The sequence below is a fragment of the Simochromis diagramma genome, unplaced genomic scaffold, assembly GCF_900408965.1.
Source record: "Simochromis diagramma unplaced genomic scaffold, fSimDia1.1 OVJJ01000293.1, whole genome shotgun sequence".
Classification (NCBI taxonomy): Eukaryota; Metazoa; Chordata; class Actinopteri; order Cichliformes; family Cichlidae; genus Simochromis; species Simochromis diagramma.
The window spans coordinates 3,329,439-3,354,507 of NW_024386801.1; the positions used below are offsets into that span (position 1 = coordinate 3,329,439).

The 25,069-nt window shown below is 39.6% G+C and overlaps 6 protein-coding genes across 8 annotated transcripts; 4 read left to right on the top strand and 2 right to left on the bottom strand.

The window, feature by feature from the left end:
- Window positions 1–18: 18 nt before the first annotated feature.
- tmem17 (transmembrane protein 17) lies at window positions 19–2,634 on the bottom strand. Of its 3 annotated transcripts, none has more exons than XM_040025161.1 (5): window positions 2,431–2,634; window positions 2,166–2,269; window positions 677–790; window positions 415–563; window positions 19–337 (listed from the first exon to the last, which is right to left on the bottom strand). In XM_040025161.1, the coding sequence occupies exons 1-5, from the start codon at window positions 2,543–2,545 to the stop codon at window positions 184–186; spliced, it is 636 nt and encodes a 211-aa protein (XP_039881095.1). In that variant the 5' UTR covers window positions 2,546–2,634; the 3' UTR covers window positions 19–183. The 3 variants fall into 3 exon arrangements, with proteins under 3 accessions (XP_039881095.1, XP_039881096.1, XP_039881097.1); XM_040025162.1 differs by having other exon boundaries at window positions 420–563; window positions 2,431–2,631; XM_040025163.1 differs by lacking the exon at window positions 2,431–2,634 and adding an exon at window positions 1,655–1,716.
- Window positions 2,635–2,918: 284 nt separating this feature from the next.
- Window positions 2,919–5,752, top strand: LOC120729519 (tripartite motif-containing protein 16-like). Its single transcript, XM_040025164.1, has 6 exons — window positions 2,919–3,578; window positions 3,749–3,844; window positions 4,129–4,362; window positions 4,445–4,601; window positions 4,712–4,756; window positions 4,856–5,752. Exons 1-6 carry the CDS (start codon window positions 2,997–2,999, stop codon window positions 5,374–5,376), a joined length of 1,635 nt encoding a protein of 544 aa, XP_039881098.1. The 5' UTR covers window positions 2,919–2,996; the 3' UTR covers window positions 5,377–5,752.
- Window positions 5,753–6,877: 1,125 nt separating this feature from the next.
- On the top strand, window positions 6,878–9,062 carry LOC120729522 (E3 ubiquitin/ISG15 ligase TRIM25-like). The gene is made up of 6 exons (XM_040025168.1): window positions 6,878–7,508; window positions 7,592–7,687; window positions 8,197–8,442; window positions 8,534–8,687; window positions 8,790–8,860; window positions 8,946–9,062. Exons 1-5 carry the CDS (start codon window positions 6,915–6,917, stop codon window positions 8,846–8,848), a joined length of 1,149 nt encoding a protein of 382 aa, XP_039881102.1. The 5' UTR covers window positions 6,878–6,914; the 3' UTR covers window positions 8,849–8,860; window positions 8,946–9,062.
- A 2,106-nt stretch (window positions 9,063–11,168) lies between these two features.
- Window positions 11,169–16,135, top strand: LOC120729521 (E3 ubiquitin-protein ligase TRIM47-like). Its single transcript, XM_040025166.1, has 6 exons — window positions 11,169–11,981; window positions 12,082–12,165; window positions 13,287–13,523; window positions 13,615–13,768; window positions 13,871–13,933; window positions 14,019–16,135. The coding sequence occupies exons 1-6, from the start codon at window positions 11,394–11,396 to the stop codon at window positions 14,546–14,548; spliced, it is 1,656 nt and encodes a 551-aa protein (XP_039881100.1). The 5' UTR covers window positions 11,169–11,393; the 3' UTR covers window positions 14,549–16,135.
- Window positions 16,136–16,247: 112 nt separating this feature from the next.
- LOC120729520 (E3 ubiquitin-protein ligase TRIM47-like) lies at window positions 16,248–20,935 on the top strand. The gene is made up of 6 exons (XM_040025165.1): window positions 16,248–17,042; window positions 17,143–17,226; window positions 18,339–18,575; window positions 18,667–18,820; window positions 18,923–19,006; window positions 19,092–20,935. The coding sequence occupies exons 1-6, from the start codon at window positions 16,467–16,469 to the stop codon at window positions 19,652–19,654; spliced, it is 1,698 nt and encodes a 565-aa protein (XP_039881099.1). The 5' UTR covers window positions 16,248–16,466; the 3' UTR covers window positions 19,655–20,935.
- On the bottom strand, window positions 20,680–23,927 carry slc15a5 (solute carrier family 15 member 5). The gene is made up of 9 exons (XM_040026871.1): window positions 23,576–23,927; window positions 23,008–23,230; window positions 22,503–22,672; window positions 22,172–22,392; window positions 21,896–22,082; window positions 21,538–21,726; window positions 21,286–21,417; window positions 21,079–21,187; window positions 20,680–20,810 (listed from the first exon to the last, which is right to left on the bottom strand). Exons 1-9 carry the CDS (start codon window positions 23,925–23,927, stop codon window positions 20,687–20,689), a joined length of 1,707 nt encoding a protein of 568 aa, XP_039882805.1. The 3' UTR covers window positions 20,680–20,686.
- Between the last annotated feature and the right edge of the window lie 1,142 nt (window positions 23,928–25,069).

A 25,069-nucleotide genomic window follows, 5' to 3' on the forward strand; every position in this document is an offset into this window, starting at 1 on the left:
AACGACAAAGGATTCACATCATGTTCATGTTTTTTAATGCAAAATGTGAAAACATATTAATAAAATAAATGTTAATAAAATACAAAAAATATATGTTAAAAATCCCCTATTTTCAATAACGGATCTTGAGTAGCAGCTACCCCGTGCAGCATGTCTAAGACAAAATGTGACAGTTTCTTGTTGTCAGCCTGTGACCCTGGAGATGTGAGCAGAGGTTTTGCCCAGATGTGTCCAGATGTGGACGTCAGAGTGTGAGAAGTCAGTCAAACTGTCGCAGATGAAATTGGCTTTCTGTGTGTCTGACCATGTCGCGGAGCGCAACAAAACCAGAAATGGCCTGGGAGCATTCAGGGATAAAATCCGTGTTAATAAATGTAGCTAGGAAATTCTGAAAATGTTGATAATGCAACTTACCATACCTGTGTGAGTATGAATAAGGCAAGGACGATGTGAACACCTCTCTCCAGGGGCTGAACAAGGATGGCTTCATTAAAGAGCTGAAACAGGATTAATGGAAACTGCAGCAGGACGCTCAAGAGCCAAAATCCAGCCAGCTCTGGGACCTTCAACAAACACAGTCATTTGACAAGTTTCCATCTCTGCCGTCCACTCACTGGGTTTCTTTACATATAATTACACAAATATCCTTATTTCATATGTGAATGTATAAATGCACCTTTTGCTGCAAGTTCCCGGCATAACCAAGGTAGAGTCGAATAGCCTCGATCAGCGTCATCAGGATAAGAATAGTAACAAGGATGATTTTGTAGTAGTCTGACAAAGCAGGATACTGGTGGAAATAACAAGCCAAACAACACAGTTTATAGTCTAACACTAAAACTTGTATCCACTTTGTAATGTTTTTTTTAAAAATGCTACACTCTGAGATAAACTTATGCAAATTTCCTGTTGCATATTCAGATTTACTTTTTTAAAATAATAAGTATCGAAAAAAGTCAGATATTACTGTTTTGGGATTTTATGTCCAGCTGAAAACACTCAAAAAATATTTATGTGTTGACTTTAAAGCAACTGAAATATAAAAATTTTGCAAAGTGCCAAATGTGTCTCAAATGTTAAATCTTGTTCATTCTTCCACATCCTTGCTTTTAAACGTATGATGTGATTTTTTTTCTGCTCCTCTTCATAACCACTTGTGTATTTTGGAATGTTTTTATTGGTAAGATTACAGTTTCCTAACAAACTGGGACAAAGTCTGTTTTTGAAAGAAAAAAAACGTGAAAACGTGGCACACGGTACTACTAAAAGGTCAAATACATTTAACATATTTTTAACTGAATGTGATTTTTGCTAAATAACTACACTGAGTATAAAAGGAAGCCAAGGTTTGTAATTTTTGATACACGATAGTCTTCTTGCTATCATGTATTCTCCTTTTTGTCTCAATAACCTTTAAAATTGGTATTTGCTGTTATTTCAGTTGCTGTTTTGTCCAGTAACTATTTATGTTTCAGTGGTGAGCTACATGTTTCATGTGGTGCTCACAAATAATTAACAAAAAACACTAAAACAAAATCTGAGCACCCAGTTGAAAGTTTTCCAGGATTTACTGCAGCTTCATTCCCTTTAATTTGTGCCCACGTTCATTGTATCCCACAAACATTTGTGTAACTTAGGGGCTTTAATTTAGTACCTCGGGCACAGGGTAGGTTGCAGAAGACATTCGACATGTTAACCTGGGAGACCTTCAGGCACCTGTGGAGTTTCCAGCATGACAGGATGGAGCACCATGTCACAAGGGAAAAAGTAATAACTAAGTGGCCTGGTGATCATCAAATTCACACTTTGGATCCATGGCCAGGAAACTATGCAGCAGATGGTAGAGTAGTTAGCATTGTTGGTTCACAGGAAGAAGGTCCTGTGTGGACTTTGCATGATCCCCCTGTGTTTGTGTGGGTTCTCTCTGGGTACTACCAACAGTCAAAACACATGCAGCTAGTGAGGTTAGGTTATTTATTGAATCTAAATCGACTGTAGCTGTGAATGGTTGTCTGTCTTTCTTTGTTAGTCCAGTGACACACTGGCGACCTTTACAGGGTGGACCCCTGATGCTGAAATCCAGCATACCACAGAAAGGTGCATAACAGTCTAAATAAGAGTGGAAAGGGTCAAGATTGTAAACCAGAATTATGTTGGCATAATACCTTAAGCTGCAGCATTACAGTTTCACTGATCCACCACCAGGGGAAGAACCACATGTTAAAGTACAGAGACATCTGGAGCTGGAGGCTTGAAAGAACTCGATTGTCTGAAAACAAATACAAACAGCAGAACATGCACGAACCGAATAAGCAACCTAAGTGCAAATAAACTACTGGAAAGCTTAGTTTGAGTAAACAACAGCCATTAGTGCAGCTACATCAATGCTAACACCAATGCTAATTCATCAGTAACGTTAGCTGCATTCACCGTGTGCCAAAAACGCGTCGCGGTCTTTAGAGGAAGACTCCGTCCGACTCTGGTCAAACAAAACGTTGCGAGAAAAGTCCTCTAAATGTTTTCTAAGTGTCTCCGGGAGCTCCATGGTCCGCTAAATAAAAACATGACAAGAGGAAAACCACTCCGCCTCTTCCTCACTGAGAAACTGGACGCCGTTTCCATGGCTACCAGGGAAATCTCGCGTTCTGTGTTTAAATCTCGCATGGAATATGTTCTTTGTTTTTAACCAGACACCTTTCCTTTTAGTGCTTTTATTAAATAGCGCATCTACCTACAATATATTAATATATCACAGTGGTAAGTAAGTAAGTAAGTAAATAAATAATTTATAAATAAATATTAATAATGAACTTTATATTTGAGAAAAAAATGTCTAACATTTTAAAAAAAATAAAAAGAAATAATCGAAAAGTAGCTCTGCAGATTTATAGGTGGAGCTACATTAGCTTTAGATTTTTGGACGTGTTTGGACAGACTATTAAATCACTTGCACTTTTGTTTCCATTGAAAGTGAAAGTTACAGATGTGGAACGAAGATGGCCGAGAGCTGTGAAGTACTACATTCCTGCTCCTGCTCCATATGCCTGGATGTTTTGAAGAATCCCGTGACTCTTCACTGTGGCCACAGCTACTGTATGGACTGTATAAATGGCTGCTTCGACCAGGAGGATCAGAGTGGTATTTACAGCTGCCCACAGTGCAGACACACTTTCAACCCAAGACCCGTCCTCAAGAAAAACACAGTGCTGGTTGATTTGATGGTAAAAATGTCTGTGAGAGCACAATCCAACATGCGAGTAAAGGATGAAGCTGGACCAGGGGATGTGGAGTGTGATTTCTGCACTGTGAGGAAGCTGAAAGCTGTTAAGTCTTGCCTGGTATGTCTGGCATCTTACTGTGTCACTCACTTGCAACCTCACTATAAGTCTGCTGCGTTTAAGAGGCACAAGTTGGTCGAAGTGTCAGCTTCCATACAAGAGAAGATCTGCTCCAAGCACGACAAGCTACTCGAAGTCTACTGTCGCAGTGATGGGCAGTGCGTTTGTCTCCTTTGTGTGATGGACGAACATAAAGGCCATGACACTGTCTCGGCTGCAGCAGAGAGAAAAGATAAGCAGGTAATAATATAGTTGTAGACTTCCAACCATCATCCATGCTGCTGTGAATTTCAATTTAAAGTTACTGCTAGAGCTTCTGTTATAGCAGTCATAGGGTTTTAAGGGACTTTTTATATTCAGCTGTATTTCTGTAATTTAAACTTTGATGATTTTGTAATGATGGATTTTAGAAACAACTTGGAAAGAAGAAACAAATAATCCAGCAAGGCATTCAAGAAAAAGAGAAGCAGCTCCGGCAACTAAGACAGAAAACTAAAGGACTGAAGGTGAAGTTTTGAATCTGTGTTATGTAAAGTTTTCCTTAAAAATCTGTTTCTGCAAAGTAACCAGCATTGTTCCTTTATGTCCTCTTGTCCTATTCTCGTGAAGGTTTTTTGTTACCTCAAAGGAAAAAAAGTGTAATCAAGAATAAATTTGCCACTTCCAAAACGTAATGTAAATTCTTAACAAGATAAAACTATGAAGTTGTCTAGAAATTAAATGAAATTAATTAAATTAAGCCCTTAAACCAACAACTGTGAGATGTTAAATGGAATTTTTTACTGCTCAGGCTTCAAGTGATGCAGCAGTTGCTCAAAATGAGAAAGCCTATGCTGAGATTGTTCTGAAGGCAGACAAAAGGCGCTATGCCGTGAACGATCTGATCAGAGATCAGGAGAAGGCCGCGTTGAGTCGCGCTGGGGAGCTTGTGGATCGGCTGGAGAAGGAAATCGGTGAGCTGAGGAAGCGAGAGGACCAACTGAAGCAGCTGTCGCGCACTGAAGATCACATTAATTTCCTGCAGGTGCGCAAACAGTCAAATACGTGGATCATATTGTGTGCAGGGCAGCAGTTGATGATGTGTTTATTGTTTTGCATGTTTACAGCACTGCCAGACCATTTTTGACTGTACAGAACTTGATCTGTCTTCTGATGTGAACATCCAACTGCACACACCTTTCGACTTTGTCACAAAAGCTATTTCTGACTTGAGAGACAAAATGGAAAGCGTGGCCAAGAGCATTGCACAAATATCTGAGACAAGTAAGATGAGAAGTTAGCTAAAATAATGCTTAGTAAAATCATGCTAATCATTTTTAATTAAATAGAACAGGAAGTGCTACTTTCAATAATATCATGTTTTGTACTTTTAGTTGAAGTTGATCCTGATCCCAAGACAAGAGAGGAGTTTTCTATGTGTGAGTCATTTGTTTAGTGTACATATTTTTATTCAGTTTCTGTGCTTTCCGTTACTTTGATTTCACTGAGTTAATATTTCCTGACATTGTACTTTTCAGATTCCTGCTGCATAACATTGGATCCCAACACAGCATTTGAAAACCTGCTGCTCTCTGATGGAAACACCAAAGTAACCTGGGCTAAAAACCCCCAGAGGTACCCTTACCACCCAGATAGATTTACCAAATATGATCAAGTGTTGTGCACTGAGGGTTTATCTGGTGTTTGCTACTGGGAGGTTGAATGGAAAGGGCCACGGGTTGAGATAGCCCTGTGCTATAAAGGAACAGAGCTGGAAGAAAGTGGCTTCGGCTACACCGACCAGTCCTGGTGCATTTCTCTTTCTAGTTCCTGTTGTGCTTTTTGGCACAATGAAGTCAAAACTAGAATACCCGTCCCCTGTTCCTCTACAGTGGGAGTGTATTTGAACCACAAGGGAGGGAGCCTCTCCTTCTACAGCGTGTCTGATTCTGGTCAAATGGTGCTCGTTCACAGAGTTCAGACCACATTCTCCCAGCCTCTGTACCCTGGGTTCATGGTCTCCAGAGGAGCCTCAGTTAGGATAATCACACCAGAGTAAAGCGACATCAGAAGCACCAGAATTACATCAGGTGTATCAGTACATGTTTATCACTATTCCCAAAGTACTCTTCATATAATAATACAGTCTGTTGACTCTTGCTCATTATAGCTAAAGCGTCCTTGTTTAAAATATTTTTGTTTGTGAGGCTAAAGACATTAGGCTAACATTTACTGAACTGAATTTATTTGGCAAGTGTGTTTGTGCACAGAGGTCTGTTGTGTGTATACAGTGGGTGCAGTTACATAAACATGCACTAATATATTCATAGAGAAATATATTCATAGAGAAAATCCTCTACAGAAATGTCAATGCTGAGAATTCTTAAACCATTATGTGACTGTTTAATTATGTCAATAAAAGTGGAATTCTTCTTCTCAAAAGACTCATTTCTAAGTGTAATCTTGCATTTTAAGATGCTGTTATTATTATTTTTATGGTGCACGGTGGTTAGCACTGTTGCCTTATAGCAAGAAGATCCCAAGTTTGACTCCACCATCTGGCCAGGACCTTTTTGTGTGGGGTTGTCATGTTCTCTGGGTACTCTTGCTTTCTCCCACAGTCCAAAGACAGGCAATTAGAGGGGTTTAGGTTAATCGGTAATTCTAAATTACCCATAAGGGTGACTGCGAATGGTTGCCTGTCTGGCGACCCGTCCACCTCTCACCATATGATAGCTGGGATAGGTTCTAGCCTATCCAAACTACCATAGAGGATTTTATTTGTATATTATTTAACCTCTTAGGACCTGCCGTCCACATATGTGGACGTCACATTTTGGGTTATTTAGACCAAAATACTCAATTTTGCTTTACAAGGGCCTGATATCCACTTACGAGGACATTATACTGCTACTGTTCTATCAAAATTTTAAATGAATATGCTCATATGTGGCTCTTATTTTTCTTAAAAACAAAAATAAAGTTAAAAAAAAAAATCTGGTAATTCTTTGTTTTTACATTCATCGGGCCGAATATGTCCAAATATCAAAGAGAAACTAAAAATGCATGCCGTGGAAGAGTTCAGGTCTTAGGAGGTTACAAATGTTACAAACTCAAAAGTGAAACCAAATTCTGCCAACATAAGAACCAAAATAACAAAAAGGAAATAAACTTATTTAATTGCTTTAAAAAAGGTTGTGCAGCTCACTTTAAAAACCATGTATATCTACTAGTGCCCTGTGGTTTGGCCAGAATGTGAAGAATAAACTCTAACTTAGCAAATTACTTTTTTCAAAATAGCCAAAAGGAAAGCAGGGGTCGTTTTACTGACCTGTATCAAAATGGCATTTTTTTTCTGAAAGAGAAATAGCTTTGAATCTAGGTAACAGGTCATGACAGCATTTGATGAAAGGCTGATACTTTCACACAAATACTTTCACTTACTTCCAGTTAATGCAGTTATTCTTTAAATCAGAATAGCGGGCGTTTATTGTGCTGTCAATGAGGTCTTGAGTGCCCTCCTACTAGGAACAAGCTGCCTTTAAGCCACTCCTTCCTCAGAGAAATAGAAAGTAACTTCTCTTGTGGAGGAAGAAAATGGCTCACGCTGTGGACCTATTTGACTGCTCCGTATGTTTGGGATTATTGGAGGATCCAGTGACTACTACTTGTGGACACAGCTACTGTATGAAATGTATCAATACTTTCTGGGATACAAAACATGACAGTAAAGAAACTTACAGCTGCCCTCAGTGCAGGCAGACTTTTAACAGAAGGCCTGTTTTGAAGAGGAACACCATTCTGGCTAACTTGTTAGAGGAACATAAGAAAACAACCAGACAAGGAGCTGCTCCTACCGTAGCTTCTGATGATAACATCTATGCTGCACCTGGGGATGTGCAGTGTGACTTTTGCACAGGGAGGAAACGCAAAGCTCACATGTTTTGTCAGGTGTGTTTAGCCTCTTACTGTGAGGCTCACCTGGAACCTCATTTTCAGGTGCCACCGCTACAAAAGCACAAACTAGTAAAAGCTTCTACGAGGATCAAAGAAAGCATCTGCAGTCGTCATGACAAACTTCAGGAGCTTTACTGCCGCACCGATCGGCAGTTCCTGTGCCTCATGTGTGCGGTGGATGAACACAAAGGCCATAACACTATATCCGTCACAGAAGAAAAGCAAGAAATGCAGGTTAGTCAGTTTAGTCCCATGTTGTAAACATTTGTTGCACGGCATTTATGAGGTCCTGAAAAGTTTCTGCATTTGTTTAACAGAGACACCTGGAAAAGACCAAATGGGTAATCACAGACAGAGTGCTGGCTTCAGAGGCCAAAATGGAAAAGCTGATGGAAGCTGCAGGCTCTATAAGAGTGAGTGTTATCCACAAACATAAATATGCATTTGTTTGGTTCAGCAAAGGATTTTTTGTGTTTTTTTTAAATACAAAGTTTTATCTAATTTTGAGTGGAAAAAGTATGTAAACCTTAAAAATTAGCAGTGCAGCTAAAGGGGGGGGAAATCATTTGTTTTCAGCCAGTGCGATGACAGCTGTGAGTCGGTGCTCTGTCGACATTATTTCAAAAGGTTAATGGAACTGTTAGAGTAATACAAGATTCATGTTTGGGACTCAGTGGCAGGGGTGAACAAACCTGGCTTAGAATCAATCATTCATTTAATGTAAAAAAACAAAACAACAAACACTATTTAAAATTAATAGGAGTATTAACTACTACGTGTCCTAAGCCAAGATGCTGAGCACCAAATTGGTGTGAGAGTTTACAAGTCAGCAATTCAGTCAGTGATTGAGTGTGACTTGTTTAGTTGGCTTGGATCACTATTGTAACAGTCATAGCAGGCAAATAGTACATTTTTCCTACAGGACGCTGCCTGGGAGGCGTGTGATGACTTTGAGCGGGTCTGTGAGGAACGTATCCTGCTGTACACCCACTTCCTGAGGAAGAAGTGCTCTGAGATGAGAGAGAAAGTTGGAGAGGCTGAGAAAGCTGGAGTGGACTGGACCGAACACCACCTCGGGCAGCTGAAGCGTGAAGTGTCTGAGTTAAGGAGGAGAGAGAGTAAAATCTGTCAGCTTTCACAAACAGAGGATCCCATTCAGTTTCTTCAGGTTATGGCTGCTTTTTGATACTTTAGGCTTATGTCTCATTTCGTATCCAGTTTGTGAGGTTAAATATTAATATTAATGTTTCCCTGTGCAGGGCTTCCAAACCCTGGGTGACCTCCCTGTGCTCACAGACTCACACAGAGAGCTTGACAACTTGACAAAGTTCGTCACTGCACAAAAGAATAAAATGAAAAAGATGAGCGACGAAGAAAAAAGGGATCTGACGGATTATTCTGGAAAAATCAACAGTAAGTGTGATCATTTGGGATCATTTGAGATTTTTAAACATCATAACTGTGGTCTCACCTTGTTTACTTAAAAACTATGCTTTTTGTGTTTTTCCTTACAAGTGTCAAGAAGGACAGGCGGACAAGGCCGCAGGAGGGACGGACAAGGACAGAACTTGTGATGAAATATAAGAGTAAGCATGATGTTAATGACTACAGACATATTTGAGAGCTTAAGCGAGTCCTTCGTAATCAATGAGTTTTTCATTTTCCCTGCAGACTCCAAAATCAAGGTGGATCCTGACACTGTAGCACCTTGTCTTTACCTCTCTGATACAAAGAAAGAGATATCATGGTGTGACAAGGACCAGGCTCATCCAGATCACCCTGACAGATTCACATACTTTTACCAGGCTTTGTGTAAAAAGGGCCTCAGAAGAAACCACTACTGGGAGGTGGAGTGGGATGGTGGCATAGTTGAGGTGGCTGTGTCGTACAGAGGGATAGGTAGAAAGGGTTCAGGGAAAGATTGCTGTTTTGGCCACAATGCTCTGTCCTGGAAATTAATCTGCTCTCCTTCTGGTTGCACGTTCTGGCACAATAATCTTCACAAAGGTCAAATTCCTCCGGCTGTCTCCCGCAAAGTAGGGGTACACCTTAATTATGAAGCGGGAACGCTGGCTTTTTACAGCGTATCTGGGGTTGAAAGTTTGACACTGCTTCACCAAATCCAGACAACCTTCACCGAGCCCCTCTATCCCGGGTTTTCTGTGGATCTTGGTGCAACACTGAAAATAAGCAACATCTAGCTGGCACGGCTGGCAGCCTTAACCCAATTTCCCTCGGGATGAATAAAGTGTGATCAATCAATCAATTTTAAGCACATTAATAAAGTGTTATCTTCAGGACAAGCTGCACATTTAAAATTCAGAGTTAGAGACAATAGTGCAGTTTCCAATATTAGTGCACTGATTGACAAAGTGATAAAAAAAATCTCTGAGTACTTCTTTCTCAGTTAAAAATCAAGAATCAAACAGTAAACAATTACCTTTCCTCTTATTATAACTATCTTTTTTCTTTTAAATAGTAGTAAAACTGCATCAAAACACTGATTGATCAATTTTTTTTTTACCTTTTCCCCCTTTCAAGTAAATAAATTAATACTTTTAAGACATTAAGACATATTTGATAATAAACATAACATGAGCAATTCAGCTACTTCAGTGTCCAAATAGTGGGAAAAGTGAAAGTGGCTTGGACGGAATTGGTCACAAGGGAAATCCAAATAGCTCGACACAAATATATGAATATTTCTGAGGTTTCTGCTGTGTGAGTTAAACAGTGGATATTTTTAAGTGTTTTCCAAGATGCTTGTTAAAATGTAAAATCTGACATTTGGCACTTTTTGATGACTCTTACCTCGTTAGTTTTTATATCAAGGTGTAAAATGTAATAACAGCTCAACTCCCTGAGAGTTTAGGAGAGAATTCCTATTATTCTGCTTTTTCTTGTGACTAAAATCCTCTTTATTTGCAGTTTTGTGAAAGACTTGAATGATACAAAACACATAATAAACAATGTAGCATGCCTTTTTAGTATTTCATTTTAAGGCTGATTTTGCAGCCTCCTTCATGCCTAAAACTGAGCCCAAAGAGACTTTGAGAGGATGATTTCTCTGTAACTTAAGTCTCATTTATGTTGCATTTATATTTAGAGCTTTAAACATAGAGGGTGAGTCTTTTTGAGTTTATTGTGTTGTAAGGTAGAGGAACAAAATGAAAACAAGCTTTTGTTTGTTTTAAAGCGATGGGAAACTACTGCTCAACTGACTCAAAGTAAAGGATTGCTTTTTCTGAAATGACTCAAATGAAGGATCATGATAATAATTTATTGTTTACTGATTTTAATAAACTATAATTTACCTTTTTTGATGAGGTAATATTACAGTATACTCTTAAATTCATGTTTGCACGAATAAAATAAAGTTGTGATGACACGCAGTTAGAGACATGTTTGATTAAATGCTCATTTCATATTTTTCAATTCAGTCCTAGAAATTTCTTGGTGACAACATAACTGATTAATCATGAAATTGTGGCTCTGAATAATAATGAAAGCTTTAAACACCATCTGTAACGACCATAAATCCCTGAACCACTTAACAGTATAGATTTTCATAGTATTACCTGTAAGAAATACTAAAGTGCACTGTCACCTCATTTATTAATTATCGAGGATATTTTTCTTTTTCTATTGCCACTTTTAGTATTATAGGACCAGGAATTTGATAAATATCTTATTTTGCTCAAGCGTGGACTGATCAAAGAAACACGTGAATGCTACCACGACAGGTTTTTATTCATACATTCATGTACTGACCACTTGGGGGCATCAATGACCCATTAACGCAAGTGAATGTTTCGCCACTCGAAAAGCAAGTTTTTTTTTCCCCTGATGATAAGTGAGAAAAATCCACTTTTATGTTCGCTCTGTTTGAATTATAAAGAGAGACTCGCTCTTTAGCTGCTATTTTTAATTCTCTAACAGAAGAAATCGCTGTGTTTTATGTCATAAGTCAAGTTACAGCTTTGAAGCGTAAGTAGCGGAATTTGCGGGAAAATCGGAAATATGGCGACCCTAGAATGCACCTCCCATTGACAGGAAACTGTCAACAAGCCACGGCTCTCTAAAAGAGATTCAAATTAGCTGTGATTTTGTGCGGGAAAAATGGCTCACAGTAAGGACCTGTTTGAGTGCTCCATCTGTACACAGTTACTGAATGATCCAGTGACTACTACCTGCGGACACAGCTTCTGTGTGAAATGCATCTATACCCACTGGGATACCAAAAGAAACAGAAGGAGAACGTATAGCTGCCCTCTGTGCAGAGAGACTTTCAATGAGAGACCTGTTCTTAAGAGGAACACCATCCTGGCTAACTTGGTAGAGGAGTATAAGAAGAAGGCAAGCAGCCAGGGTGCTGCTGCGGATGCTGCTGCGGATGCTGCTGCACCTGGGGATGCGCAGTGTGACATTTGCACGGAGAGAAAACGTAAAGCTTGCCTGTTCTGTCAGGTGTGTTTGGCCTCTTACTGCCAGACTCATCTGGAACCTCATTTTATTGTACCGCCTCTTAAAAAACACAGACTGATCACAGCTTCTATAAATATCAAAGAAAGCATCTGTTTCCGTCATGACAAACTTCAGGAGCTTTACTGCCGCACCGATCGGCAGTTCCTGTGCCTCATGTGTGCGGTGGATGAACACAAAGACCACGACATTATATTAGCTGAAACAAAAAGGCAAGAATTGCAGGTAATATGCAAATAAATATATTTATTTAATTATTTTTTGATGATGTCATTTGCTGTTTTTATTGTAATTATGATATGTTTCTACATGTCTGTCTTAACAGAGCCATCTGGGAAAGACCAAAGAGAAAATTGCAGAAAGAGTGGTGATTTCAGAGAAGTTGATGGATGCTGCTCGCTCCATACGAGTAAGGATTTTTCTTTTATGCCTTGTTTTCTTTATTGTTAGATCTTGTTATAAGGCGGCGTCTACACTAATCCGGATAAATCTGCAAACGGCGTTGTCGTCTAAAAACGCTCCGCGTCCGAACTATCGTTTTCTACGCTACGTTCATGTACTGCGCATGCGTGAAACGTAAGACGATTCGACCTGCGTCATTTCTGTCTGCCGTTTATTTACTTTCCGGTTGTTGTGCCAAAAAGTGATTACCTGCTAATAACTGATTTCCAATGTTTCCGTGGGTTTTTATGTGTAATATCGTTACGTATGTTGCTAGATAGACTTTGGAGAACAGGTATTACATAGGGGTTATATATAAAATTAAAAAATTACATGTTTCTCATAAATCTTTGTAACTGTGTCATTGTACTTATATTATAATCCATCGGCTCCTTTTTGTCCACTTAAATATGTTTACAGAACTATTTTTGCACTTGTTGCAATTTCAGCTGTCCTCTTGGCCAGATTACTCTTAAAGGAGACATTTTTAAAGTCAACAAGAAATTTTTTAACTGCATAAATAAAGAATAAATAAAAGTCACTGTCAAAAACTGATTGGGGCTTCTACCTTGTTACAGGAATGTTGTTTGTTGCTCAAGATGACTTGATATCATTCATGAGGGATACATTTGACATATGTTTCACATATTATAGACCAACAAGTTATTTATAGCAGTTTAAATACAAGCAATCACTTTTTGGCACAACACCGGCTCTTTAAAATGTCGCGGCAAAATGTCGAGGAAAAGTGCCGAGTTTTATCTGGAGCTATGTAGAGCATGTACAAATGGCTTTAGTTATGCGTCTGAGGTAGGTTTGGGTTGGGGGGTCTAGACTGGGAACTCTTACTGGATACTGTTTTTGGACCTATTAATCCAAAACAAGTTTGATGCAGAAGGGCTCCAGCTCCTCCAACCCATCTTCTTCCCCTCAAACTGCCGCACATTCACCTATTCCTGCGAGAATTCACCACTGTAATCGATAGTGTTGCATGCATAGAAGAAGTCAGTGATTGAGTGTGACTTGTTTATTTGGCTTGGATCACTATTGTAACAGTCATAGCAGGCAAATAGTATGTGTTTCCTACAGGATGCTGCCTGGGAGGCGTGTGATGACTTTGAGCGGGTCTGTATCCAGTGGTACACCCACTTCACGAAGAAGAAGTGCTCTGAGATGAGAGAGAAAGTTGGAGAGGCTGAGAAAGCTGGAGTGGACTGGACCGAACACCACCTCGGGCAGCTGAAGCGTGAAGTGTCTGAGTTAAGGAGGAGAGAGAGTAAAATCTGTCAGCTTTCACAAACAGAGGATCCCATTCAGTTTCTTCAGGTTATGGCTGCTTTTTGATACTTTAGGCTTATGTCTCATTTTGTATCCAGTTTGTGAGGTTAAATATTAATATTAATGTTTCCCTGTGCAGGGCTTCCAAACCCTGGGTGACCTCCCTGTGCTCACAGACTCACACAGAGAGCTTGACAACTTGACAAAGTTCGTCACTGCACAAAAGAATAAAATGAAAAAGATGTGCGACGAAGAAAAAAGGGATCTGACGGATTATTCTGGAAAAATCAACAGTAAGTGTGATCATTTGGGATCATTTGAGATTTTTAAACATCATAACTGTGGTCTCACCTTGTTTACTTAAAAACTATGCTTTTTGTGTTTTTCCTTACAAGTGTCAAGAAGGACAAGGCCGCAGGAGGGACGGACAAGGACAGAACTTGTGATGAAATATAAGAGTAAGCATGATGTTAATGACTACAGACATATTTGAGAGCTTAAGCGAGTCCTTCGTAATCAATGAGTTTTTCATTTTCCCTGCAGACTCCAAAATCAAGGTGGATCCTGACACTGTAGCAGCTTGTCTTTACCTCTCTGATACAAAGAAAGAGATATCATGGTGTGACAAGGACCAGGCTCATCCAGATCACCCTGACAGATTCACATACTTTTACCAGGCTTTGTGTAAAAAGGGCCTCAGAGGAAACCACTACTGGGAGGTGGAGTGGGATGGTGGCATAGTTGAGGTGGCTGTGTCGTACAGAGGGATAGGTAGAAAGGGTTCAGGGAAAGATTGCTGTTTTGGCCACAATGCTCTGTCCTGGAAATTAATCTGCTCTCCTTCTGGTTGCACGTTCTGGCACAATAATCTTCACAAAGGTCAAATTCCTCCGGCTGTCTCCCGCAAAGTAGGGGTACACCTTAATTATGAAGAGGGAACGCTGGCTTTTTACAGCGTATCTGGGGTTGAAAATTTGACACTGCTGCACCAAATCCAGACAACCTTCACCGAGCCCCTCTATCCCGGGTTTTCTGTGGATCTTGGTGCAACACTGAAAATAAGCAACATCTAGCTGGCACGGCTGGCAGCCTTAACCCAATTTCCCTCGGGATGAATAAAGTGTGATCAATCAATCAATTTTAAGCACATTAATAAAGTGTTATCTTCAGGACAAGCTGCACATTTAAAATTCAGAGTTAGAGACAATAGTGCAGTTTCCAATATTAGTGCACTGATTGACAAAGTGATAAAAAAAATCTCTGAGTACTTCTTTCTCAGTTAAAAATCAAGAATCAAACAGTAAACAATTACCTTTCCTCTTATTAGAACTATCTTTTTTCTTTTAAATAGTAGTAAAACTGCATCAAAACACTGATTGATCAAATTTTTTTTTTACCTTTTCCCCCTTTCAAGTAAATAAATTAATACTTTTAAGACATTAAGACATATTTGATAATAAACATAATATGAGCAATTCAGCTACTTCAGTGTCCAAATAGTGGGAAAAGTGAAAGTGGCTTGGACGGAATTGGTCGCAAGGGAAATCCAAATAGCTCGACACAAATACATGAATATTTCTGAGGTTTCTGCTGTGTGAGTTAAACAGTGGATATTTTTAAGTCTTTCCCAAGATGCTTGTTAAAATGTAAAATCTGATATTTGGCACTTTTTGATGACTCTTACCTCGTTAGTTTTTATATCAAGGTGTAAAATGTAATAACAGCTCAACTCACTGAGAGTTTATGAGAGAATTCCTATTATTCTGCTTTTTCTTGTGACTAAAATCCTCTTTATTTGCAGTTTTGTGAAAGACTTGAATGATACAAAACACATAATAAACAATGTAGCATGCCTTTTTAGTATTTCATTTTAAGGCTGACTTTGCAGCCTCCTTCATGCCTAAAACTGAGCCCAAAGAGACTTTGAGAGGATGATTTCTCTGTAACTTAAGTCTCATTTATGTTGCATTTATATTTAGAGCTTTAAACATAGAGGGTGAGTCTTTTTGAGTTTATTGTGCTGTAAGGTAGAGGAACAAAATGAAAACAAGCTTTTGTTTGTTTTAAAGCGATGGGAAACTACTGCTCAACTGACTCAAAGTAAAGGATTGCTTTTTCTGAAATGACTCAAATGAAGGATCATGATAATAATTTATTGTTTACTGATTTTAATAAACTATAATTTACCTTTTTTGATGAGGTAATATTACAGTATACTCTTAAATTCATGTTTGCACGAATAAAATAAAGTTGTGATGACACGCAGTTAGAGACATGTTTGATTAAATGCTCATTTCATATTTTTCAATTCAGTCCTAGAAATTTCTTGGTGACAACATAACTGATTAATCATGAAATTGTGGCTCTGAATAATAATGAAAGCTTTAAACACCATCTGTAACGACCATAAATCCCTGAACCACTTAACAGTATAGATTTTCATAGTATTACCTGTAAGAAATACTAAAGTGCACTGTCACCTCATTTATTAATTATCGAGGATATTTTTCTTTTTCTATTGCCACTTTTAGTATTATAGGACCAGGAATTTGATAAATATCTTATTTTGCTCAAGCGTGGACTGATCAAAGAAACACGTGAATGCTACCACGACAGGTTTTTATTCATACATTCATGTACTGACCACTTGGGGGCATCAATGACCCATTAACGCAAGTGAATGTTTCGCCACTCAAAAAGCAAGTTTTTTTCCCCCTGATGATAAGTGAGAAAAATCCACTTTTATGTTCGCTCTGTTTGAATTATAAAGAGAGACTCGCTCTTTAGCTGCTATTTTTAATTCTCTAACAGAAGAAATCGCTGTGTTTTATGTCATAAGTCAAGTTACAGCTTTGAAGCGTAAGTAGCGGAATTTGCGGGAAAATCGGAAATATGGCGACCCTAGAATGCACCTCCCATTGACAGGAAACTGTCAACAAGCCACGGCTCTCTAAAAGAGATTCAAATTAGCTGTGATTTTGTGCGGGAAAAATGGCTCACAGTAAGGACCTGTTTGAGTGCTCCATCTGTACACAGTTACTGAATGATCCAGTGACTACTACCTGCGGACACAGCTTCTGTGTGAAATGCATCTATACCCACTGGGATACCAAAAGAAACAGAAGGAGAACGTATAGCTGCCCTCTGTGCAGAGAGACTTTCAATGAGAGACCTGTTCTTAAGAGGAACACCATCCTGGCTAACTTGGTAGAGGAGTATAAGAAGAAGGCAAGCAGCCAGGGTGCTGCTGCGGATGCTGCTGCACCTGGGGATGCGCAGTGTGACATTTGCACGGAGAGAAAACGTAAAGCTTGCCTGTTCTGTCAGGTGTGTTTGGCCTCTTACTGCCAGACTCATCTGGAACCTCATTTTATTGTACCGCCTCTTAAAAAACACAGACTGATCACAGCTTCTATAAATATCAAAGAAAGCATCTGTTTCCGTCATGACAAACTTCAGGAGCTTTACTGCCGCACCGATCGGCAGTTCCTGTGCCTCATGTGTGCGGTGGATGAACACAAAGACCACGACATTATATTAGCTGAAACAAAAAGGCAAGAATTGCAGGTAATATGCAAATAAATATATTTATTTAATTATTTTTTGATGATGTCATTTGCTGTTTTTATTGTAATTATGATATGTTTCTACATGTCTGTCTTAACAGAGCCATCTGGGAAAGACCAAAGAGAAAATTGCAGAAAGAGTGGTGATTTCAGAGAAGTTGATGGATGCTGCTCGCTCCATACGAGTAAGGATTTTTCTTTTATGCCTTGTTTTCTTTATTGTTAGATCTTGTTATAAGGCGGCGTCTACACTAATCCGGATAAATCTGCAAACGGCGTTGTCGTCTAAAAACGCTCCGCGTCCGAACTATCGTTTTCTACGCTACGTTCATGTACTGCGCGTGCGTGAAACGTAAGACGATTCGACCTGCGTCATTTCTGTCTGCCGTTTATTTACTTTCCGGTTGTTGTGCCAAAAAGTGATTACCTGCCAAAAACTGATTTCCAATGTTTCCGTGGGTTTTTATGTGTAATATCGTTACGTATGTTGCTAGATAGACTTTGGAGAACAGGTATTACATAGGGGTTATATATAAAATTAAAAAATTACATGTTTCTCATAAATCTTTGTAACTGTGTCATTGTACTTATATTATAATCCATCGGCTCCTTTTTGTCCACTTAAATATGTTTACAGAACTATTTTTGCACTTGTTGCAATTTCAGCTGTCCTCTTGGCCAGATTACTCTTAAAGGAGACATTTTTAAAGTCAACAAGAAATTTTTTAACTGCATAAATAAAGAATAAATAAAAGTCACTGTCAAAAACTGATTGGGGCTTCTACCTTGTTACAGGAATGTTGTTTGTTGCTCAAGATGACTTGATATCATTCATGAGGGATACATTTGACATATGTTTCACATATTATAGACCAACAAGTTATTTATAGCAGTTTAAATACAAGCAATCACTTTTTGGCACTCTTTAAAATGTCGCGGCAAAATGTCGAGGAAAAGTGCCGAGTTTTATCTGGAGCTATGTAGAGCATGTACAAATGGCTTTAGTTATGCGTCTGAGGTAGGTTTGGGTTGGGGGGTCTAGACTGGGAACTCTTACTGGATACTGTTTTTGGACCTATTAATCCAAAACAAGTTTGATGCAGAAGGGCTCCAGCTCCTCCAACCCATCTTCTTCCCCTCAAACTGCCGCACATTCACCTATTCCTGCGAGAATTCACCACTGTAATCGATAGTGTTGCATGCATAGAAGAAGTCAGTGATTGAGTGTGACTTGTTTATTTGGCTTGGATCACTATTGTAACAGTCATAGCAGGCAAATAGTATGTGTTTCCTACAGGATGCTGCCTGGGAGGCGTGTGATGACTTTGAGCGGGTCTGTATCCAGTGGTACACCCACTTCACGAAGAAGAAGTGCTCTGAGATGAGAGAGAAAGTTGGAGAGGCTGAGAAAGCTGGAGTGGACTGGACCGAACACCACCTCGGGCAGCTGAAGCGTGAAGTGTCTGAGTTAAGGAGGAGAGAGAGTAAAATCTGTCAGCTTTCACAAACAGAGGATCCCATTCAGTTTCTTCAGGTTATGGCTGCTTTTTGATACTTTAGGCTTATGTCTCATTTCGTATCCAGTTTGTGAGGTTAAATCTTAATATTAATGTTTCCCTGTGCAGGGCTTCCAAACCCTGGGTGACCTCCCTGTGCTCACAGACTCACACAGAGAGCTTGACAACTTGACAAAGTTCGTCACTGCACAAAAGAATAAAATGAAAAAGATGTGCGACAAAGAAAAAAGGGATCTGACAGATTATTCTGGAAAAATCATCAGTAAGTGTGATCATTTGGGATCATTTGAGATTTTTAAACATCATAACTGTGGTCTCACCTTGTTTACTTAAAAACTATGCTTTTTGTGTTTTTCCTTACAAGTGTCAAGAAGGACAAGGCCGCAGGAGGGACGGACAAGGCCGCAGGAGGGACGGACAAGGACAGAACTTGTGATGAAATATAAGAGTAAGCATGATGTTAATGACTACAGACATATTTGAGAGCTTAAGCGAGTCCTTCGTAATCAATGAGTTTTTCATTTTCCCTGCAGACTCCAAAATCAAGGTGGATCCTGACACTGTAGCACCTTGTCTTTACCTCTCTGATACAAAGAAAGAGATATCATGGTGTGACAAGGACCAGGCTCATCCAGATCACCCTGACAGATTCACATACTTTTACCAGGCTTTGTGTAAAAAGGGCCTCAGAAGAAACCACTACTGGGAGGTGGAGTGGGACGGTGGCATAGTTGAGGTGGCTGTGTCGTACAGCGGGATAGGTAGAAAGGGTTCAGGGAAAGATTGCTGTTTTGGCCACAATGCTCTGTCCTGGAAATTAATCTGCTCTCCTTCTGGTTGCACGTTCTGGCACAATAATCTTCACAAAGGTCAAATTCCTCCGGCTGTCTCCCGCAAAGTAGGGGTACACCTTAATTATGAAGAGGGAACGCTGGCTTTTTACAGCGTATCTGGGGTTGAAAATTTGACACTGCTGCACCAAATCCAGACAACCTTCACCGAGCCCCTCTATCCCGGGTTTTCTGTGGATCTTGGTGCAACACTGAAAATAAGCAACATCCGAGATCGTGCACAGTTTCCAATGTTAATGTATTGATCGACAAAGTGATAAAATGATCTCTGAGTCCTTTTTTCCTAGTAAAAAAGTGAAGAATCAAAGAGGCCTTTATATCTACATATAGACTCATGTCATAATAACAAAGTCATATTTTTCTTAGCATTTTTTGACTGTCATAACTTTATACAAGAGCCCAGAGTCCCATAAAATTTTCACCACTTAAAAAAAAATTTGGTTTAAAAAAAATTAAACCAAATAAAATGTATATCTTATTTGTTGTTTATGTTTAGGATGATTTCTTTTCTATAACCAACTTTGAGCGTCAATATTAGGAGATATATCATCGTTTAAACAACAGAGCTGTAATAGTTCAGTGTCAATTATGCATTAACAGAAACGAGGACGGTACCTTGGATGCTTTGTCCTTTTTTCCTGATAATTCACTGGAGAAACCTTCACAAAATTACATATAGTTATATAATGTTTATTTACTATTTGTATTGAAATTTATCCTGATATAAGATGCAATAATTTAAAGGTAGTTATACTCTTTAAATGTTTATATATTTTTCAAAGTGACGGTTAAAAACAGATTACGTTATTCTGTTTGTGTCATGTCTAAAATTGATCACGTTTAAGCACACTTTGTTTGGAAAAGAGGTTAATAGCTTTAAGTCTGATTTTCATTGTGAGGAGAGCTTGAAATATGACTGCTTTGTAATTGCAGCTACTGTTCAGTCACGTAAACAGAGTCATTGCTTTAGCTAAACTGCCTTAAAGTAAGGACCATGCATACTAATAATAATATTCTTTATTGAGTTTATTGTACTAATATTCACCTTTTCAATATAGAAATGTCACAGTTTACTCCTGAATTCACATTTATGTAAACAAAACAAAGCTCACAATTCATGACGTTTAATTAAATACACAATATACGTGAAAATAAATAAAATATGCACACTTCATATATTACATTTTTACATTTTTACAATTTAGTCAATCACTATAAATTTTGACTCGGTAACAAAGTGCTAGCACCAGTAACAGAGGACATTTTAGAGAAATCATTCATAAAATGCAGTCGGTGCGGTCTACAGTGTCGTAGAAGCGCAGACAGGCCTTGTAATGCAGCAGCTTCTCAGTCAGAGGGCTGATGGTCAGCGCTTTGCCCTGAACGCTTAGGTCCACGTACCTGCACAACATTAATGTAACAAGAAATACACTTAGAGCTGTGATACTTTTTTTTTCTTTTTACAAATATACTTGTAAAAACATGCTTTGAATAAAAAGTTTACACTGAAACCGTTTAGTTATCATGTTTCTTATATCAAACTCTATGTATGTGTTTTTGCTAAAACATCAAATTCTTTACCAGCTGTTGATATGAACCTACAACAGACTGTGATGGACATGGAACAATCTAACCTTTATTGGATCATCGTCTACCTGTTTTACTGTACCTGTATGACACACTCCAAAATGCCAGGGTATTTACAGCCATCAGTGTGGCCAAGAGGAAGAAGAATCTCTCCAAATTACCATCATGCAGTGTGCTTGGGTAAAAGCTTCCTGTAACAGAGCACCACAGTGTTTAGTACCAGTGCCTCTATGTCATTTGTTAGTCCTGTATTTGTATTTTCTTGTCTGTTTGTTTGTTTGAATTTTACCTCCAGAGAGAAAGTACATCAGCTGAATAATAAAGGCACCGAGAAAACATCCCCCTCCATAGGACAGAGTGAGGAAGTGCAGGGCGATCCCTCTGATGTGGTTCGGGGTGAGCTGGAAAGAAATGAGGGAGCCTGCCAGACAACAGAAACTGTATGAGCATGTCTCCTGCTGCTTATGTGCCACATTATACTCGTTTCGCAAATCAGAACGATATGCACAAACGGAGACATAACAGTAAGTCTCCCACTCACACGCAGGGGTGACGAGAGCTTCTGCCAGACCGAGCAGGATGTACTGAGGAGCCAGCTGGAAACACGGCATGGAAGAAACTTGCAAAAGCTTTCCAGAAAGTGTCTGCTCCACCAGGGGGTAAGACTTCCTCTGCAGCTCAGTCAAACCTGCAACCAGGACCGACAGAGTGGCACATGCATGGCCCAGAGCTGGAGGGGGAGGATGGACAGGGTGGGGTGATGAGAGAGGGGGCTGAGGAACGGGAGGTTGTGATTACAAGACAAAAAGAGGGAATGAGAGGAGATAAAGGAATATTTAAGAGAATAAATAACGACAACATGCGAACTAGTTGGGGCTTGCATGCATGTAAATACTCACTAATACGTTTTACAGGTGCTGGAGGAGTTTTTTCCATGGACAGGTAGCAGGTCATCACACACTCCATCAGTGGCGCTAAGAGCAGCAGAGGCAGGATGCTGATCACATTCATGGCAGCGATGGGCAAAAGGTGGTCCTTCAGGTGAAGGTTGGAGCTCATCGTCTGAATGTAGTAACCTGAGGGGATCTGTGGGAGGCATATTTCTTAACCAGACCTGAAGGCGATTAAACATTTCAGTTTTCTGCTTCATGCATTATAATTTCTCAGGGACCTACCTGTGTGAGGCAGACTCTGTAGAGCAGCTGAAGCCCATAAAGAGGGAAGAGCTTGGCCAGGACTTTGGCATTCTCCACGTGAGTCTCACTGTACCGGCCACCATTATTCTCTTTCGCCCGGTCCAGCCAAGATGCTACCTGCCCGCTCAAGTAGCGATAGTGGAGGCAGCACATCTTGAAAGAGTTCAAGAAAACTCCCAATGTGGTCAGTAATGATCCACCTAAGCTCAATAAAAGCATGAAGCACGAACAGTTTAACTTTTCGTGGCCTGTACAAAAAAGGAGACGAGGAAGAGGTTTTCTCTTTCTAATCCTTTTTTTGGTATCTTACCTTTCTTGGGTTTGTAGGTGAGGTTACTGCGCATCATGTGTATGGCAATGAGAGCCAGCAGCACTGAGGTGAAGGGGATGAGGAAGCCCAGATTTTTGGCCACAGATTGCTGGATGTAAGCAATGCCCAGAAACACAACAGTGGAATTCAGATTCACCAGCCAGTAGAACCTAAATTAAGAGAAAAAAATCTTAGAGTGAGCCAGTGATATTGGTCAGATTTAAATCCAAAATATCTTTGTGCTAATTTCATCATCTAGGGTGGTTCAATTTAAACTTGTTTTGTCTATGAAAGAAGGAGGAGTCCTTAGAGGAAACCCCCCATGCACTCTAGTATAGAATTACCATTATGTCAGAAAGGTTTGTTTGTAATATAATAACAAAGGCATGTCACTACTACTTTTTTTGTCTGAAATCAAACCATACGAAACCCAACCTCGCAGAACTAAAAATGAACCTACTGGTAAACTACATGTATGATGCGTCAGGGTAGCCTCATCACCTACCAGTTGAAGAAGGTCAGGAGCTGGTGCTGGTTGTAGCCCTGCAGGTTGTAAGCTCCCATGGGGCAAAGGATAGCTCGGATGCCACCGATGCCCAGTGCAGCAGCCAGCAGGCCAGTGTAAAAAAGAATCTGCTGCTCCCGAGACCCCAGCTGGTGGGTCATGTGGTGGCTGTCGATGTAGAAATCCTCAAAGGGAAATGCCACCACAGGCAACATGGCTGTACCTACAGTGGCAGATGTATCTAATGATTCTGAGTGATATTTTCTTTTTGGCAATGGTTGATTTGATACATTCATGAGATATGTAGTCAAAAAAAAATTACTGAAACAAATGAAAAGAAGTACAAGGTGCCCACCTGTTTTCCTGCCATTTAAAAATAAAAATAAATACATTATAATGTTATAACATTATAAACAGCTGTCATCGCCTAACATCTGGCATCAGATCTTACTCTAGTCTTGCTTTTCACAATAATACAGTCCAAGATGGTAAACGCTGTTTTAGAAGTCATATGGCTTCAAATTCTTGGCAGCCAACTTGTGTCAACCTTTAATCCCTTGTGTCTTACCAAAGAAATGAAGAAACGCACACACGTATAGCACCTTAGTCCTTCCTAGACAGGCTTCTGCAAACCAGCCAACCAGAACAGGGGTGAGTGTGCTGGCTCCTATGAAGCACAGGTTGACTGTTGCAGCGAGGTAGTTGTCATATCCGAGCTTCACAGTGCAAAATAGAATCGTGTTACATACAATCCCAAAGAAAGTGAACCTTTCAAATAACTCCACAAGAAGTACACAGATGATCACTTGGAGCTTCTTGCGAGGCTTCTTTCGTGGTCTCTGGTCTAGATGAGGCGTGTGGGAGATACGTCGCAGTGGGCTTCTGCCCTCTGGGAGTCTCCTGAAGTCTCCTGCTACCATCCCGGGCAGCTCTTCTGCTTGGTGGGGTGAATACTGTCGGTAAAGAGCTCTGAATGAGAACTGCTGCCCTTGTCGGGAAGGAGTAACAGAAGCTGGAATCTCACAACCAGGTGTGACTCTGACACTGGACACGTATACTCAGCCACACCCACCTGTTTTCTGCAAATGGCCATACCTGATTCGTCCATCTTTATTTTACGGGGAAGTGTGGATGTATTACTCAGATTTCACACATTATGAAAAACTATATAAGGGAGGAGTGATGGATGGGAGCTATTTAGAGGACAACCCTAAAATATTTCTAATATTTCAAAGATAAACATGTGGCTGTTTGATTTATTTATTTTTGTTTTTTTAAATAATGATCTTTAATGCTGTGAAGATAGCATTATTATCCAGATCAAACGGGTTCAATTTCACTTCAAGTCATCTTATAAGATACCTGGTATAAATAATGACTTAAATAATGTCGCCAATGAATGGTCTGTCATGTGATGATAAATATAATCAGTTTATTAAGTGGAGCTCTGGAGTAGTAGTAGTTAGTTTCTGGGAATACAATAAGCCCAATAACTAATGTCTCCCTTTGAAGGTTAATCTTTCCATGATTGAGGTTAACCACGGTTGCTGACTTGCTCACTGTTTTCAGTTAACATGATCACAGTTGTATTGTGGGAACGTACAATATTATTGTAACATTAAAAAATAAACAAGTGCAGAAGGTTTTACAAACACTCACAAAATATTACATGTCTCTGTGAAAGCAGCTCTTCTCTTCACTTCCCCGTACAACCTCATTTTGACTGGCCTGCTGGTAATTAGACTCAAAATGTTAAGTGAGAGTGAGACAGGGTGCATGTGCATGTTAACTTCAACTAGAGGAGCTCTGAGACAGACAGCATTTTATCACTGTAGGAGGTGAACTAGCTGTCCAAACAAGCACTGAACATTGGAATTCATTAAAGTACACAGTCTACAGTCCTTAATAGACTTATTTTTAGACTTATCTACATTTTATTGATATGCTGACAACGTTTAATGATAAGCACCTTGCAATAATACTACCAGAAATGAAGCAAGAGTCCAATCAATATATCTGATTTCTCTGCCTTCCCCACCTTTAAGAATGTCCCATGTAATAA